The sequence below is a fragment of the Salvelinus fontinalis genome, chromosome 2, assembly GCF_029448725.1.
Source record: "Salvelinus fontinalis isolate EN_2023a chromosome 2, ASM2944872v1, whole genome shotgun sequence".
Taxonomy (NCBI): Eukaryota; Metazoa; Chordata; class Actinopteri; order Salmoniformes; family Salmonidae; genus Salvelinus; species Salvelinus fontinalis.
This window is the reverse complement of record NC_074666.1, coordinates 32,220,349-32,239,295: the sequence shown is the minus strand read 5'-3', so window position 1 is coordinate 32,239,295 and position 18,947 is coordinate 32,220,349. Positions and strand designations below refer to the sequence as shown.

General features: G+C 42.0%; 1 protein-coding gene across 1 annotated transcript; it reads right to left on the bottom strand.

Moving 5' to 3' along the window:
• Positions 1–1,790: 1,790 nt before the first annotated feature.
• LOC129868769 (retinal guanylyl cyclase 2-like) lies at positions 1,791–13,193 on the bottom strand. The gene is made up of 18 exons (XM_055942989.1): positions 12,236–13,193; positions 11,694–11,992; positions 10,934–11,303; positions 10,749–10,827; positions 10,504–10,618; positions 10,253–10,372; positions 9,905–9,988; positions 9,616–9,792; positions 9,362–9,518; positions 8,736–8,885; positions 8,409–8,557; positions 6,787–6,950; positions 6,394–6,586; positions 5,391–5,565; positions 4,173–4,271; positions 2,881–2,975; positions 2,547–2,632; positions 1,791–1,875 (listed from the first exon to the last, which is right to left on the bottom strand). Exons 1-18 carry the CDS (start codon positions 13,044–13,046, stop codon positions 1,791–1,793), a joined length of 3,408 nt encoding a protein of 1,135 aa, XP_055798964.1. The 5' UTR covers positions 13,047–13,193.
• Between the last annotated feature and the right edge of the window lie 5,754 nt (positions 13,194–18,947).

Below are 18,947 nucleotides of genomic sequence, written 5' to 3'. Positions count from 1 at the left end.
ATGGACATTTAACGTTTTTTAAAGAAGTACATCTCTTCCCATGTTTGTCCTGTGATGCTTTCATTCTACAGTGACTCCTACAGTACATCAATATACACTACATGGCTAAAAGTATGTGGACACCTGCTAGTCGACCATCTCATTCCAAAATCATGGGCATTAATATGGAGTTGGTCCCACCTTTGCTTCTATAACAGCTTCCACTCTTCTGGGAAGGCTTCCCACTAGATGTTGAAGCATTGCTGCGGGGACTTGTTTCCATTCAGCCGCAAGAGCATTAGTGAGGTCGGGCACTGATGTTTGGTGATTAGAACTGTCTCGCAGTTGATGTTCCAATTCATCCCAAAGGTGTTCGATGAGGTTGAGGTCAGGGCTCTGTGCAGGTCAGTCAAGTTCTTCAACATCGATCTCACTGAACTTCCCTTTGTGCACAGGGGCATTGTCATGATGAAACAGGAAAGGGCCTTCCCCAAACTGTTGCCACAAAGTTAAAAGCACATAATCGTCTACAATGTCATTGTATGGTGTAGCATTAAGATTTCCCCTCACTGGAACTAAGGGGCCTAGCCCGAACCATGAAACCAGCCCCAGACCATTATTCCTTCTCCACCAAACTTTACAGTTGGCACTATGCATTCGGGCAGGTAGCGTTGTCCTGGCATCCGCCAAACCCAGATTAGTCCGTCGGACTGCCAGATGGTGAAGCATGATACATCACTCCAGAAAACACTTTTCCACAGCTCCAGAGGTCAATGGTGGCGAGCTTTACACCACTCCAGCCGCCGCTTGGTTTTGCGCATGGTGAACATAGGCTTGTGTGCGGCTGCTAGGCCATGTAAACCAATTTCATGAACCTCCTGATGAACAGTTCTTCTGCTTATGTTGCTTCTAGAGGCAGATTGGAACTCTGTAGTGAGTGTTGCAACCGAGGACAGACGATTTTTACACGCTAAGCACTTCAGCACTCGGCAGTCCCGTTCTGTGAGCTTGTGTTGTCTACCACTTCGCGGCTAAGCTGTTGTTGCTCCTAGATATTTCCAGTTCACAATAACAGCACTTACAGTTGACCGGGGCAGTTTTAGCAGGGCAGAAAATCAAGAACTGACTTGATGGAAAAGTGGCACTCTATGATGGTGCCACGTTGAAAGTCACTGAGCTCTTCAGTATGGGCCATTCCACTGCCAATGTTAGTCTATAGAGATTGCATGGCTGTGTGTGCAATTTTATACACCTGTCAGCAACGGGTGTGTCTGAAATAGTCAAATCCACTAATTTGAATGGGTGTCCACATACTTTTGTAGTGTATTTGGTATTTTGGTGCATGATTGTAATACCCCTTTATTTATCATTCCTGTTTCCCACATATGCTCTACAGTACATTTAATAAACTCTTGTTTAAACGTATCTTTGCTCTGTGCAACAAATGTAATGTGTTGAAGACAGACAGTGTCTCTCCAACTTTGGCTTATTTGTGCAATGTGGATCAGCACTCCTGACAGGACAGATGGGGGGGATGCGACAGACTGTCTGTCAGACGCACCCCTAACCCATCCTCTCCTCTCTACCAACCTGCTCTATTCACCTCTCTGGTCTTTCACTCCAACAGGTAGGACTGGGCCACACTATCTGTGGAAAATAATCTCATATATTATCAATTAAAAGGATATCGTTAATGCAGAACAATGGATTTGTATGTACCTGAATTGACATCACTCATGTTACAAACCATTTGGGGAAATAAAGTCATTGTAAATCTAGAATTTGATAGGTAACCAGGCGTACCTTACAGGCTACTTATTCCTCGCCTGCCGGTCAAGGAATTTCTGTTTTCTATCTGGAGGAATCTCCTCCAAACTGATGCCATGGTTACTTGCCCTGAGGAAAGTCAAAGAAAGAAGGCTTATTCGATTGGTAGTGCACACTGAGCACTCAGAATATCCCAGCATATGAAGCAACAAAAGCCCTGTTCACAATGACAACTGTTTTCAGCAACTGCTGGTGACAACCGTGTCTCAGTTTGAACTCTTAACACAGTTCTAAAATGTGGACAGGGCTAAATGACCACCAGGGTAATGTGTTGAAAGACTACGTGTTTGCTGCCTGCCAGGCAGAGTGTTCATCACACATTATGTAGTGCAGTGGGAGACACAGATGAATTAAACATGGATTAAACAGGTGGTAGATGAGGAATTGTACATTTGGGTCAGCGTGTGAACTGAACCACGACACAATGGTCATGTCAGCAGCACATAGAAATAGAATGAGAAATTATGATTTAGAAAACTGTTGGTTCCAACCACGCAATCTGACAAATGGGTCAGCACATTATCAGTTTTCTCTCAATTATTTTCTGATATCTTATCCTCTATATCCACAGTGACTTAGCTAGATGAAAATCAACTGTTTTGACACAAACAGGGTTGCATAAGTATTACTGACAAGGGGGCTGGCAGAAGGACCCAGCAGGACTGAGAGTCAATGACAGTTTAGTTAGGGCAAACATAAAGCACAATGTAAAGAGAGCAGGAAGGCATGTTAAATCTTACCCTGGAGTAAGGTCAGGCGGTATGGGCAGAACCTTGTCAAACCCAGCTCTCCCTGCCAACCAGTAAGTGTTTTCAACTCCCTTCCCCTGAAATATAAATAGGGAATAACAGAATAAGTGGTGAGTTAGATTAATTTACTGTTTGGGTCTTTCTGTCTTGTCTCTGTCTCTGTGTGTGTGTGTGTGTGTGTGTGTGTGTGTGTGTGTGTGTGTGTGTGTGTGTGTGTGTGTGTGTGTGTGTGTGTGTGTGTGTGTGTGTGTGTGTGTGTGTGTGTGTGTGTGTGTGTGTGTGTGTGTGTGTGTGTGTGTGTGTGTGTGTGTGTGTGTGTATTTACCTTTAGCTCTGTCATGCCCCTGGTGTCTACTTTGTAGCCCATTTTTAGTTCATGCAGGATATCGACTGTGCTCTGGTTGACATGGATTCTGTAAGCTGGGATAATAAACAACAATAGCAACCACAAAGGCAGCATTAGACTTCAAATACTCAAACACAGAACAAATTCAATGTAAACAATTACCATTAGTTATTTGTCTAAAGAGTATCAACATTATGAACTCATGCAGCACTCACATATCCTACATATATTTAGACTTTGATTCATTTATATGGTTGACCATATACTGATTTACTGTAGAGCAACACAAGGTAATCTATTGTGTTTGAGCCCATATATTCACAAGAACATTTTTGACAGAAAGAGTCCATTGACTCTTTGTGCAGCAATTCATATCTATGGCCACTTGGTGGGAGTAGAAGTGAGATGTACTGTTCTCTTTTGCCACCTACAATAGTAAGTACTTACTATAGCTACTATACTGTTTGCCCCTTACCTCTAGAAATACCCTAGATATACACTACCATTCAAAAGTTTGGGGTCACTTAGAAATGTCCTTGTTTTTGAAAGAAAAGCAACATTTTCGTCCATTAAAATAACATCAAATGCATCAGAAATACAGTGTAGACATTATTAATTTTGTAAATGACTATTGTACCTGGAAACGGCAGATTTTTTATGAAATATCTACATAGGCGTACAGAGGCCCATTATCAGCAACCATCACTCCTGTGTTCCAATGGCACGTTGTGTTAGCTAATCCAAGTTTATCATTTTAAATGGCTAATTGATCATTAGAAAACCATTTTGCAATTATGTTATGCAATTATGTTATGCAATTATGCACAAAACTGTTGTTCTGATTAAAGAAGCAATAAAACTGTCCTTCTTTAGACTAGTTGAGCATCCGGAGCAACATCATTTGTGGGTTCGATTACAGGCTCAAAATGGCCAGAAACAAAGAACTTTCTTCAGAAATGCGTCAGTCTATACTTGTTCTGAGAAATGAAGGCTATTCCATGCGAGGAATTGCCAAGAAACTGAAGGTCTCATGGTGAGTAAGTATATATAAAAAACAGAAAAATCATGTTGTTAATGACACTGGGCCTTTAAACCCTGAATTTGCCCACTAATTCCACTGATAGTCTTAAAGGATTAGTCAGCACTGCTTACAATAAACCTCTTTAGTGTTGCAGGCACACAAACTGCCATACACCTGTCCCTATCCTTAGTGGCCTCACACAGCGTGATTTCAGTGGTGACTGGCCAAAGAACGAATGTGAGGTACTCACACAACCCCGTAGACTCCATTCGAGAGGCTGTGTTGACAGTGTCCCCGAACAGACAGTACCGAGGCATCGTCAGACCCACCACACCTGCCACCACAGGCCCTGATGGACACAGACACAAACGCAGATGATACACATGCTGACATGTTGGTGTCATGTTGTGTTGCTGCCATGCTATGTTGTTGTTTTCGGTCTCTCTTTATGTAGTGTTGCGGTGTCTTTGTCGTGATGTGTGTTTTGTCCTATTTTTCTATTTTTCTCCCAGCCCCCATGCCCGCAGGAGGCCTTTTTCCTTTTGATAGGCCGTCATTGTAAATAAGAAGTTGTTCTTAACTGACTTGCCTAGTTAGATAAAGGTTAAAAAAAATAAAGAAGATCAGAAGCAACATAATTCCTGATTTATAACTTGTGATTCATGACTTATTCAAAGAGCCTACAATATGTCTCATAAAAGTCTCTGGAGCAAAGAAATAGCAAATTAACTTCATTTGATCAGTTTGATTGCAGAATATCTTTAGAAAAGACGTCAGAATATTTTTATTTTATGCCATTGTGTTATTTCTGAGTTGTCCTTTTTCATACCTAAAAGTAGCCATCTCTGTGTTACTAGAAATGTGTAAAACATTCCATATTAATTGTTAGGGTAGAGTAACAGGAAAGCATTAGGCAGTGGAGACTAATAGGATGACAGGGCTAAGTGGATGACATTTCACAGTTCCAGGAATATGTTCTAGACGGGGATCAGGTAAAAATACACTTTTGACCAATACTCTGACGTTAATGCCATGTTCCAGAGAATTCCAATACAAGGATTGAATGAATGTACTCATTCTCAGTTATTTTTCCAATATAATGTAGCAAAAGTGTAGTTTGCTTATGTATTGAATTTTACAATTCATCTGTTGACTTTGTTGCTCATGCATGAACTGCAATCTATAGCAGTTGACCTCATGGACTGAGAGTCATTTTATCCATAGCTTAATTTATGAATTAGAGAGTAACATTTCTTCAGCCTCATGTAAGCACGAAATGGCATGTATTATTATTATTATTATATTATCACCCAGCTTTTTAGCAAGCTAAGTAGCGGGGTTACCGTTTGGCTGAAAAACAAATGAAGAATTATGGCTTTAAAGACAAAAGGATAGTCAATCTGTCTACATTATGAACACTGATTCAGAGGATAACAATATGACAAATGATTTGAGATGGGTCACCCACCAGAGTGCAGGCCGATACGAATCTTGACCTTGACGTTAGGCATGTGCCTCATCTTGAAGGTTCCAATACAGTGGAGAATGTCCAGGGACATGTTGGACATCTCTGCTGCGTGGCGTCTACCGTTCCGGTTTGGAACTCCAGAGGCTACCATGTACGCATCTCCGATGGTCTCCACCTGAAGTACACACAATCAATCAATGTTATATATCAATATAATAATATCATAATAATAATAGTCTAAATAGGTCCTGACTCTCGCTGAATAGTAGAAAGCAGATTATTCAGTTGACGTTCCTATCTGTTCTAGACTATGGCGACATCATCTATATGAACGCAGCTGCCACTTCATTAAACCCATTAGATGCAGTTTATCATAGTGCACTGCGCTTTATTATTTATTATTAGTACTCATCACTGCATTCTCTACCAGAAAGTTGGTTGGCCCTCTGTTGTCACATAGGTTGATACATTCTTATGTTTTAATTACTAAAGCCTTTTTACAAAAAGTCCTTTGGTCTCTACTGAGTTAGGGAAATCAGCTTTTAGTTTTCTTGCATCTTATTTGTGAAACAATCTTCAACATGTTCTTAAATGTGATGTTGTGGTGCCTCTAGGGCAATTCAGAAAGCTGATTTAGGAGCTTATTACTGATGAATGTGTTTGTTTTTTATGACCGTGTTTTTCTTTCTGCTTGCATTTTGTACTCATCTTTCGATGAGTGTATTTTCTATAATTTATGTAAATCAGGGCTCATCTGTAAACGACACCTTGGTCTCAGTATGACTCTCTGATAAAATAAAGGTTCAATAAAATAAATGAAATATCTTTATTGTCCCAATTGGGATTTTTTTCTTTATCACATAGGAAGGAGTCAGTGACACAAACTCGTACACACTAAGAAATGCACCCATTTACTTCCAGGATTTGTATTTAAACTAGAACAAGCTTCCATTGCATCACTAATATAGGACACAACTCTCTTGCAGCAGGACAGGATACTCACCTTGTAGACATCATGCTGCCCGATGATGGCATCAAAGAGTGTGTAGAGATCATTGAGTAAGTCTACCACCTCAATGGGCTCGCTGAGTGCAGAGATGGTGGTGAAGCCCACAATGTCACTGAAGTACAGAGTGACCTCAGAGAAGTGCTCTGGTCTCACAGGCTTGCCCGTTTTCAGGGCCAGGCACACAGACCTATTGGGTTAGACAATACAAAGGAGTGGATAGAGGGATGCAGATGTGGATAGGATGGAGGTTAGGAGTGTAGGTAGAGAATAAATGACACGCAACCAATGGACGAAAACACTATACTCATAATAGAGTAAAAAAAAAAGTGATGTCGCAAATAGACATGTGCAGCTTTTAATTTGAAGTGTCAGGAGAGGGGCACTGGCCTGGGCAACATCTGGGCCAGCAGGTTATCAGTCTTCTTCCTCTCCACCTCCAGCTCCTCTGTCCTCTCCCTGATCAGGTCCTCAAGGTTAGTGGAGTACTGCTCCAACATACGCAGCATGGAGTCTATGATGTTGGTCTTCTTTCCCTTGGTTATACTCTTGAACTAAGGGATGAAAGAGAAAACATACAGCAGGGGGTGAAGTGTGTTACATATTACTGTAATATGGTTCACAAAAGCATGTCATTTTGAGTTCTTGTTAGGAGGCCTGGTTTCCGGATGGGGAGGGAGGATGCAGGCAGGTGGATGGGGACTGAGGAGGGATGGGTTTGGGTTATCTTAATATGCATTTCTTTGATTGTTTTTTTGTATATGTAACCCCCGCCCCCCTCTCAATTGTTTTTTAATGACAAACCTAAATAAAAAGTTGGTCACAAAAAGCATGTTGTTTTGAGTTTTTGTTAGCTTGAGACAACGGTGTTCAGGTTTGTTGTGTTCAGGTTTGTGCGTGTCTATGAAAGTATATTTGTGTGTTTATGTACAGTCAGGTCCAAAATTATTGGCCCCTTTGATTAAGATGGGCAAAAAAGACTGTATTAAATAAATAATACAAATAATGAGCTACATTATATACTCAAAAATGTTTGTTTAACAAATAATAATATTTTTCACAAAAAAATATTATTGACACCCCTGTTTTCAAAACCTATCAATACCTCACTTTGCGAAGATCCACCACCATATTTTACATTAGGTGTGGGGTCCTTTTCTGCTTATGCATCCTTATTTTGACGCCAAACCCACCGCTGTTGTGCGTGGCCAAATAACTCTATTTTCATGTCATCCAACAAATGCAAACCTCTGGAGTTTGCAAAACGGCATTGGAACCGGTGCAATAGAGCTCTTTGGCCACGCACACCAGTAGTGGATTTGACATTGAAATAAGGATGCATAAGCAGAAAAGAATCCCATACCTACTGTACAATATGGTGGTGTATCTTTGATGTTATGGGGCTATTTTGCTTTCACTGGTCCTGGGGTGAATGGCGTCATGAACTTGACCCAGTACCAGGACATTTTAGCCAAAAACCTGGTTGCGTCTGCCAGGAGGCTGAAACATGGCTGCAAGTGGACCTTCCAGCAAGACAATAACACAAACCACACATCAAAATCCACAAAGAAATGGTTATTTGACCACAAAAATCTACATTTTGCAATGGTCATCTGTCTCTGGACTTGAACCCCACTGAAAATCTGTGGTTTGAATTGAGGGCCGCCCATAAGTGCAGACAAAGAATATCAAGGATCTGGAAAGATTCTGAATGGTCCAAGCTCCCTCCCAATCTCATACTATTTTTGGGATAAAGGCTCAGTGCTGTTATACTCGCAAGGTGAGGTATTGAAAGGTATTGAAAACAGGGGTGCCAATCATTTTGACCCCTATCTTTTTGAGAGAAAAAAATGTTACTTGTTAAACAAAATCTTTCTCTGAGTAATTATATTAGTATAAAATAATTTTTAGCATACAATATAGTTCAGTATTTGTATTATTTATTTTATGCAATAATTTTGTACCTGACTGTATATGTGTAGCTTTGTGTATGTTTGTGTACAGTAAAGTACCTGCTTGAAGATCTCCTCGAAGGTGGGTCTCTTGTCTGGCTCCTCGCTCCAGGCCTGTTTCATGACCTGGATCACCTCTAGTGGAGCCTCATCCACTGACACAGTGGGCCGACACAGTGGTGGGGGGGATTTCAACTTACTGATGATCTCTGTCAAACACACACACACTGTCAACTTCTGATGCATTTTTTGTGTGTTTTCAAACCTTTGGTGGTTCCTATGATCTCCAATAATTGTACTGTTCATATTGGCATGGTGGTCATCCTTCTGTATTTGTTTTACATCTGACATGAGGTTATGGTGGTATTGTTTGATATGAGTTCTCACCCTTGGGAGGCATGTCCAGCATGCAGAAGGGAGCACAGCGGGCGATGACCTCCTGCATGATGATGGCGAAACTGTAAACGTCCCCTGGGAACGATCCTCTCTTCATCAAACTGGAGTCCCTCAGTAGCTCTGGAGCTGTCCACAGCTGATCTGCAAGGTGGACCAGGGAGGGAGGGGACAAAAGAGGGCTGGTTTGTTTCACCTTCCTTCAAACATCTTGATTTTTTATTTCTTTTTTATTTTACCTTTATTTAACTAGGCAAGTCAGTTAAGAACAAATTCATATTTTCAATGACGGCCTAGTAACAGTGGGTTAACTGCCTTGTTCAGGGGCAGTTATTTTTTTATATTTTTTTTACGTTGTCAGCTCAGGGATTCAATCTTGCAACCTTTCGGTTACAAGTCCAACGCTCTAACCACTGGGCTACCTGCCGCCCCATAAAAGGATCATGGTGATAAGAGTGAACATTACTAAGGCCATGAGTTTTTCGTGATCACATAACCTGACCAGGGGGTAAAACGGACACACGCGTCTTTTGTTCGTGTAATGACTTGATAAATGATAAGGAGGAGGATTTGCTGACTCTGATATGTTCAGTGTAGTGTATGTGTCCTTATGGACTTACCCTCAGGCCTGCCCTCGTCAAAGTCGACGCCCTGGGTCGATATGATCTCGTTGAAGCCGTACTCAGTCACCTTCAGCACGAAGCGTCCGTCCACCACACAGTTTCGGGACTTCAGGCGCCCATGGATGACATCACGGTTGTGCAGGTACTTCATTCCCTGGGAGGGAAAGGAAGGATTGAGACAGAGTCTAAACAATGAGGAGAGAGATATAGTCAGACATGTCTATGAACGTGAGAGTTGTTTCCCTCCTTACCCTGATCAAATCCATCAACAGGGAGGACTTGAACATCCAGTCGAGGCGCATGTCCTCGTTGTTGAGAAGGTCTTCCAAGCTGCCCCTGGTACAGTGCTCTGTCACAACACCAAAGATACCAGAGTCGAGGAACAGGCCAAGGAACAGGTTGAGATTCTCATTCCGCATGTCCCTGAGCTGAGAGAGGGAGAGGACAGAGAGAGAGGTAGGTTATGACAGAGGAACAGTGCAGTGGCAGACAGATTCAATGTCTTGCTGTTTTGACTGGCTCACTCAGAAAGTCACTCACCTTGGTGAAAATACTTTGAGTGCCATCACTGACACTTGACACAGTGTTTCCATTGGGACATTTCTTCAACCAAACCCAGTCACCCTAGTGGAATATACAGGTTTAGCAAATATTTATCTAGAAAACCCAAAATGCTAGGAACAAGGACACTAAACAGAGATATTTTTGTTCATTGCTGTTTGTCAAGAAGACAAGAGTATCAACATTGAGTGTGTGCATCATCACATATGAACTTGGTCCAGTTACATATTAGTACTATTTCTTACATGCAGGGCATCAAACATTTGAATATTGGATTGCTGTCTCTGTCCTTTTACAGTAGATTCCCCACATTGACATGTGACCCACCTCAAAGACAGCGACGTTGGAACTGTCAGGGGTGGAGCCAAAGTAGCTTCGTCCCGACACTGAGTGGCGAGGCGTCTTCACGTCCAGCTGACTGTTCACCATACTGTCCTCATTCAGCTTCTACTTACAGGGAGAGATTACAAGGGATTCAGAATAGACAGTCCATCAAAGATAAGGGACTTTAAACAGACACAACACACACTCACACACACACAAATTGGCCTTTATGGTATCATAGACCTCACACTGACCTTTTGGCTGGTCTGGGTATTGATGAAAATCAGGTCATCCAGATTCAAGACTACTTTTAAGGGCCTTCCTCCTCCCCCTGATCCTCCAAAAATAGTTCCAATCTGGCCACCTCTCCTGGACAGACACAAAGGGCAAGACCACAAAACATCAGTAACCTCATTACAAACAAAAGCATGTGTTCAACGCAGAAGACAAAACAGGCAGCTGATTAACACACTCCTCAATGTGTTTGAGCTTAACTTACTTCATATAAAAGGCAGCTCCACCTCCAACCAACCCACAGAACAGGATGAACAGAAAGAAGATAGTACCTGCGTCCATTCCTTAAGGCAGAGAGGGAGTGATAAAGAGAAAGAGTTTGAGGGAACACGAACCTCATTTTACCATAGGCTACTGGTACCTCACTGACCCCAATGCTAGATCACCTACCCCAACTGCAGGTGATGTATGGACTGAACCAGCAACGGGAGTCTGTGCTGGGGCTACTGCCAGCAAAGTGGATGGAGCGCCCATTGTACTTGACCGCCCCAAATTTGCCAAGGGTATGGGGGGCTTCCAGAGTGTGTGTCATGTAGAGTTTGTCTCCCCCGTCAGAGTCCAGTACCACGTAGCGAGCCAGCATCCCCAACCCATCTTCATCGGATGAGATGTGCTGGTTGAAGCCCTCAAAGTCAACCCCTCCATCGCTCTGGAGCATGGTCTCCCCATCCACCCAGCGCCCAGCCACCATGCGACTCTTCTCTACCGCATAGGCCATGTAAAATATCATGTTGTAGATGGTGCCGAAGAATGGAGACACCTAGGTCAGGGGAGAAGAGTGGTGACAATGTATCAATCATTGATCTGACCAGCTGTTATTGAAGAATCTGTCTGTAGACTCTTTAGACTGGCAGTAGGAGTTCTGATGATGGTAAGCAGGGAGTACAGGAATAGATCAATTTACCATTGCCAAGACACTGACAAACCACTGGTCATTATCATCAATACTGAAACATTCCAACAACATTGGTTTTAAGGTTTAAGAGGTCCAAATACCTTAAGGTTACCTGTTTCTGAAGAACTACAACTCAGTAGGACTGTTGTGCAACCAAATGTGCTTGCTACAGTACTGCATGTCCATGGCATGTGTGGCTAATGATGAATGATGACTAGATGAATGCCTCTGGAGCTGTGGTCTGGGATGTCTCACCTGATCTGGTGGAGTGCTGGTGCGAATCTCAAATTTCTCCTGAGCATCTTTGAAGCTTTCATAGAAAGTGTTCTCACCAGAATCCATGGTGATGGTGAGAACTCCATCGTAGGCTTTTCTCAACAAGCTGTCATTGGTCAGAGCATGAAGGTTTGTGCCCTTGGGCAGCGAGTATGTGAGGGTGTCGTAGGGGATGAAAACATAGCCGCGGTCTATCATACGCATGTTTGAGGCAGAGGTTAGGAGCTGATACTGGGCCTCACCACCGATCAACGCTGAGTGCATGCACATGATGACCACTGCAGAGACAGAGAAGGGAGAATGGAGGAGGAGGAGGAGGAAAGTAAGAAGGTAGTAAAGTTGGAAGTAGGGGACAGAAGAAGGGAATAGAATAGACCATTATTAGTCATTGCAGTGTGGCAGTGTGTTATAATGGAATAGATGACAGTAAGTCACACATTCACACACACAAACGCATGCATGCACGCACACACATAAACAAACACACACATAAACAACCACATACAAATGCGCATACACACCTCTGACACGGTCTAACTCCCGTATCCTTTTCAAGGCCTTTGTGGGCCCATCCTTGTCCGGCTCCATGGTGACCACATTGATAACCGGCAGGCCCAGGGCCATAAGAGAGGCTGCCAGCTCGTGTCCTGTAGCCTCCCACAGGTCAGCCTCTGACGTCACGATGACCACATGGGCCCAGCGGAAGTACCGCAGCACAGAAAACAGAACCCGGGAGGACAGAGGCAGGGGCCTGTGAAAGGTGGGATACTGTCCATCCTCCATGTTTGGTTTCAGGCAACCCCAGGACAGAAAGGGCTTATTCCAGTTTTTCGCAAACAGAGCAGCCGATGAGCAGTAGCCTGGATTAGTAGGGCCGAGGAAAGCCGAGCCATAGCTTTCCAGAGAGGAGAAGCGGGCCAGGGCATTGGATGTTTTACAGTCCTCGTTGACGAGAGTATAGTCGTACCAGTAGCCTTTCTTAGTGTAGGGGTCCATGTTGAGGCGGGCGGTGGCCAGGCGTGCAGCCAGGTCAGGGAGGGCTTTGGAGTACATAGGGTCACATGTCCAGGGCCCAATTATGGCCACAGTGAAAGTGGCGCCCCAGGCCTCACAGGGTAGATAGGTGGCCATCAGCAGGGGCAACATCAGCCAGTTTCCCCACGAGCTTCTGGAGCGTAGCACCGCAGATGACGATGCGGGGGTCAGACTGTTCATTGTTTTTGTATCCTCTGTCCTTCTTTGTCTCCTTCTCTCCCTCATTAAGGGATCTTGTGTCCATCGTGGGTGGTGGGAGAGGTTGAGGAGGAAACTAGAGTTTCTGTGAGATGCCATTGTCCCAGAGGGCTTCTATCTAGAGTCAGACACCACAGACGAGGAATGGAGGGTTGGAAGTGACGGAAGTGTGTGTGTGTGTACGAAAGGGATTTTGCCCCCTAGCACTCTGTAGGGCATTAGCCCAGAGCTGTGAAGGTCACCTCTGGATTCCCAGCCATCACTGCTTCCATGGAACATATGAGTGAGAGAAAACAAAATTAGACATATTGAAGCATATTTTATCTTCTGTCTCAATTTTCTAGGACAAAGCTCTGTCTTTGTCGGTGAGCTACAATGTCATCAGAAGCTCAGAAATGCACTGTTTCCATAATAATTGTATTATCATTAATATAGTTTCATTACATAACATATAAAGGTCTAGATTCAATCAGATCAAGCGTTAACTGGCGATAGCAGACACCTGCATAGCAGATGTTTTGGCAGTGTATGTTTTGACAGTGTTAGAGGTGGAACTGGGTTGGAATTGAAATCGGTGAGCAGTTGCTCTTGCTCTCATTGTCACGAAGCTACACCCGCCCCACTTGCGTTAGAATGGCAGAACGAGAACGTGTAGGCTATATATAAACAATTATGCTCAATTAGGATTTCTATTAGGGTTTCTACATCTCACATTCCATTGTTCGAACTTGCAAACAAGGCTGTGTGGGATTTCTGTTAATGCGACTCCGTGCAGCCAATGGCAATGTCCGCTTTAGGTAGGCTATATAATCCAACGCAGTTCCACCTCTGACACTGCAAAAACAACCACTATACGGATGTCAGCTAAAGCGGATCGGATTGAATAGAGCCCTAAACTGCTTTTGTACAACAAAAATACTGTATGAACATTTGAAGTAATGATGTAAGAGAAATCACTGGTAAACAAGACTGACAAAGACTATCCCCATTATAAGAATGTAATGTGTTGTTGGAGGAGCTCAGTCCATCTGTCTCTTCAGACCAGGGTGCCCTGAAACCATGGCTGAATCAATGCTCAGCTCTGTGCCCAGGCAGCTTCCATGACATGCAAGTGGCAATCAGATTAGCTGCTGACACAGGTGGGGGCCATTATCCATGGTGTGAGCGGTGCCAAATAACGTGGCTCGTAATCTGTCTTCCATGTCCCTATCGCTTTCTCTTTCTCTGAAGTCACTCGCCCCCTGTGACCTCTTGGTCAGCCTGTCCTTCCCTGGTGGCCTCTATCTCACTCTGTAATAACTCCAGAAATAACTGGATTAGGAAGACCATCAATAAACTTTGATCTGATAATCACTTACCTTTTATGAGATCATGTCCTGTCAATGGAACTGTGGAGTTAAGGTTTGGGGTCAATTCCATTTAAATCCAGACCATTCATGAAGTAAACTGAAATTCCTTTGAGGAAATTTGGAATTTCAGTTTCCTTTCTCAATTGCGGGTGTAGCAAAATGTTACAAGCATTTCGCTACACCCACAAAAACATCTGCTAAATATGTGTATGTGACCAATACAATTTTATTTTATTTTATTTTAATTAAATATTTCCTGAATTTAAATGGAATTTACCCTTAACCCTGATGGAGTTAACTGGATTTTGAGAGAGAAGTCCATTTAAACATCAACTATCTGAGCAGCTAACCGATCGCTGCAGCTGTACATATTCCATTTGTAAATAGCCCACCTACCTACCTCATCCCCATACTGTTTTTATTTTATTTACTTTTCTGCTCTTTTGCACACCAGTATCTCTACTTGCAATTCATCATCTGCTCATTTATCACTCCAGTGTTAATCTGCTAAATTGTAATTATTCGCTCCTATGGCCTATTTATTGCCTACCTCCTCATGCGTTTTGCACACACTGTATATAGACTTTCTTTTTTCTACTGTGTCCTTGACTTGTTTATTGTGTTATTGGCTTGTTTATTTTTTACTCCATGTGTAACTCTGTGTTGTTGTCTGTGTCACACTGCTTTGCTTTATCTTGGCCAGGTCGCAGTTGCAAATGAGAACTTGTTCTCAACTAGCCTACCTGGTTAAATAAAGGTGAAATTAAAAAATAAAAATAAAAAATTGTCACCACCTTGACCCATGCCCTCTCACTTTCTAACAGAAGCCTCATTTATACCTTGTGCTAACATGCATCCTTTGTCCTGATCTTGTACACATTCTGATTGTGCCCACATTTTCAGAAATATGTCTACACATGGTATTAAAATGTGTCTCATATCCGCCCGCTGTGTCCGCATTGTGACCAGATTTCCTGGTCCCTCACTGTATGCAAATTATTTGACAGCTATTCTTTATCAATATTTTTTTAACATTTATTTTAAAACACATATTGATGCCATAATTCAATGGTGCCACTTGTCAATAATTTTAGAAGGCGGGATTATGATGATTTAATTGGTGTCACTGTCCAGATCCATCTAGACTTTTAAGATATCCAGACAGAATGCGTGCCTACCTACAGCACCTCCGGAGGTGGTCAGGTTGATCTGATCACAGTCAGATCACAATAAGTATTTTAATCGTCTACACCTGTCTGAAAATGTGGGCACAATCAGAATGTGGACAAAAACTATTAAAATGATATATGTTAGAACCAGGTATAAGTGGGGCTTAAAAGTGCTAATTTCAAACTAAACGTTTTCAAATGAAAAGTGCTCATTTCAAACTAAAAGTACTATTTGCTAAAATTGTGTTGTGTATGTAGTATTTGCATATATTAGGGATCACCATTAGCTGCTGCCAATGTCCAAACACATTAAGGCACTTACATCACACATAAAACTAAATATAAAACCGTACATCATATAACATGATTACACCACTACATATCTACAGAACAAAATGTATAATACCACCGTACAACAATATTACAATGTACGTGTGTGTAGAGTGCGTGTGCTAGTGTGTGTATGCATGTGTCTGTACCTGTATATGTCTCTTCACACTCCCCGCTGTTCCATAAGGTGTATTTTGGGGGATTGTGAAGAGACCTCTGGTGGCATGTCTTGTGGGGTATGCATGGGTGTCCAAGCTGTGAGCTAGTAGTTTAAACAGACAGCTCGGTGCATTCAGCTTGTCAACTCGTCTTACAAAAACAAGTAGGGATGAAGTTAATCTCTCTTCCACTTTGAGCCATGAGAGATTGACATGCATATTATTAATGTTAGCTCTCCATGTACATTTAAGGGCCAGCTGTGCTGCCCTGTTGTGAGCCAACTGTAATTTTTCTAACCTTCACAGGATCGGTGGGTCCCCCACGTAATGGTTGAGCTAACGTAGGCTGATGCGATTAGCATGAGGTTGTAAGTAACAAGAACATTTCCCAGGACATAGACATATCTGATGTTAGCAGAAAGCTTACATTCTTGTTAATCTAACTGCATTGTTCAATTTACAGAAGCTATTACAGTGAAAGAACACCATGCTATTGTTTGAGGAGGGTGCACAGTTATGAACTTGAAAATGTATTAATAAACCAATTAGGCAAATTTGGGCAGTCTTGATACAAATGTTAGCTCTCCATGTGCATTTAAGGGCCAGCTGTGCTGAACTGTTCTGAGCCAACTGTCATTTTCCTAAGTCCCTCTGTGTGGCACCTGACCACACGACTGAACAGTAGTCCAGATGTGACAAAACTAGGGCCTGTAGGACCTGCCTTGTTGATAGTGCTGTTAAGAAGGCAAAGCAGTGCTTTATTATGGACAGACTTCTCCTGGATCTTAGCTACTGTTGTATCAACATGTTTTGACCATGACAGTTTACAGTCCAGGGTTACTGCAGGCAGTTTCGTCACCTGAACTTGCTCAATTTCCACATTATTCATTACAAGATTTAGTTGAGGTTTAGGGATTAGTGAATGATTTCTTCCAAATACAACGCTTGTAGTTTTTGAAATATTTATTTCTTGCCAACTATTCTGAAACCAACTGCAGCTCTTTGTGTTGCAGTCATTTCAGTCGCTGTAGTATCTAACGTGTATAGCATTGTATAGTAGGTGGTCAACTGTTTGTTCATCTGCACCAGTCTCCAATTGCTAATAACCCATCTGCAACCACCTGACTATATGTGATAAAGTGAATATCTGAGGCCCGCACCCAACCCTAACCCGCAAACATAGAAAATGTGCTATCGTCTACAGTCAAAGACTGAAGAACACATTTTTTTGTCAGGTTTAGATATATTTCTGTATATAATTTCTTACATTTTGATAGGCTATTTGTTAGTAAACTTGAATCCACAGGCTTCATGTAATTTAGTCCTAGTAGTTGCTGCCCCTGTTTTGGACAGGGACCTGCCCCAAACCTAGGAGCAAGGAAGTAAGAGGGATGTGAGAAGAAGGGTGAGATTCACCCATTCTGATAACAGATACAGTATATAGACTGATAGTTGGTAAGAGAAAACATGTGAAGGGTAGGGAAGGGCTGAGCAGGACAGGCAAGCTTTGACTTCTCAACCCGCTTTAGCTTTTAATCCATAATTAACAGTGTGGGAGTGTGAGTGTGCAGTTCAGGCTCATGGGGGAGGGAAAGAAATAAGGGATCAGATAGAAGAAAAAGAAGGTGAAAATAGAGGAATGTGTTCTACCCATTCCCAGGATCTATAATTAGATACATGTAGCTTCTCTTTTGCCCTAGCGTAGAAGACTAACTAAACCCTTGCTCAAATAGATCGATAGAACTAATGCTTCAATCTTGTTGACATCTGTAAAGTTTTCTATCACCTTTTGCGGAGCAAACACGATAAGATTTTCTGTTCAAAATGTCCAAATGACATCAGTTTGATAGGTTGTAAGGAAATACAAAGCTGTGAAAACGGCTCAAAGTGTTTCTGATTAGATTTCAGATCACCTTCGATGCATATTTTATGTGGTTGAAATGCTATCAGATTTTATTATGTTTTATGATGAAGACAACACCTCTACAGATTGTATCTAACTGAGCATGGCATTCTCTCAAGATGCAGAAAGAAAGAAATCATATTTCTCCACTCCTGTTCCCAAATCCAAATTTTGCCAACATTTGGTCTATAATTTTACTGCAAGTGTTGCTTAATTCTGCAGGAGTTATTATTTAGGCTATAGCCCTATTTTCACGGGACTAGTATTACTATTTATTTTTTATTTTATTGAACCTTTATTTAACCAGTCAAGTCAGTTAAGAACAAATTCTTATTTACAATGACGGCCTACCAAAAGGCAAAAGGCCTCCTGCGGGGACGAGGGCCTGGGATAAAAATAAAAATACAATATAAATATAAATATAGGACAAAAGTAGAGAACGTTGGTTATGTATTTATTACGCCAGAATATATGTTATTCTAGAGGACGATTCAGACGGCATGCGTTTTTTTCCAAACTGCCCCCTGTAATTCTTTCTCTCTTTTTTTTGGACCATTGGACAGTTATGACGGAATCCTGAAGGTTTTTTTCTAGGTGTGAATATATTTCAACAAATCCAGGCGATAACAGGCTACACTGATAACTCGAGCTTGGTTCTAAAGTTTCTAAAACATACCAAACCATCATTGGTATAGCGTCGCCATTATATTTGAATTGGGGAAGTGTGATCATAATTAATGGGATATTTTAGCAATCCGCAGAAGACGTCCTAAATGCCCCCAGCCTTCAGATATGAGCTAAACAGCTAACTTGCACTTGATATGCGTTTTTAGGCAATGGATGAGAAAGTGAACTTGTTCCAAACGCTTAGTTGAGTTGTATGCTGCTTTGCGATCTATTAACAGCAAGGGTTGCATTAAATAGGCAAAATATTTTTTTATGATGCATTAGGTGATGTTCAATTAATTTGCACAAAACGTATAAACAAAAGCATTCACTGTGAAAGTTGATATATGTTGGCCCTTCATATATAGGCCATGCGCAGAACTTCGTTTATTTTATCAAACCAGTTATTGTTTTCTTGTTTAAAC

Coding starts and splice junctions, on each gene's coding strand:
- LOC129868769 (XM_055942989.1), bottom strand. CDS start 13,046: ATGGCATCTCACAGAAACTCTAGTTTCCTCCTCAACCTCTCCCACCAC. Junction 10,373..10,503: donor ATACCCAGACCAGCCAAAAG/GTCAGTGTGAGG, acceptor CCCTGTAAGTAG/AAGCTGAATGAGGACAGTAT. Junction 9,793..9,904: donor CTCAAAGTATTTTCACCAAG/GTGAGTGACTTT, acceptor TCCCTCTCTCAG/CTCAGGGACATGCGGAATGA.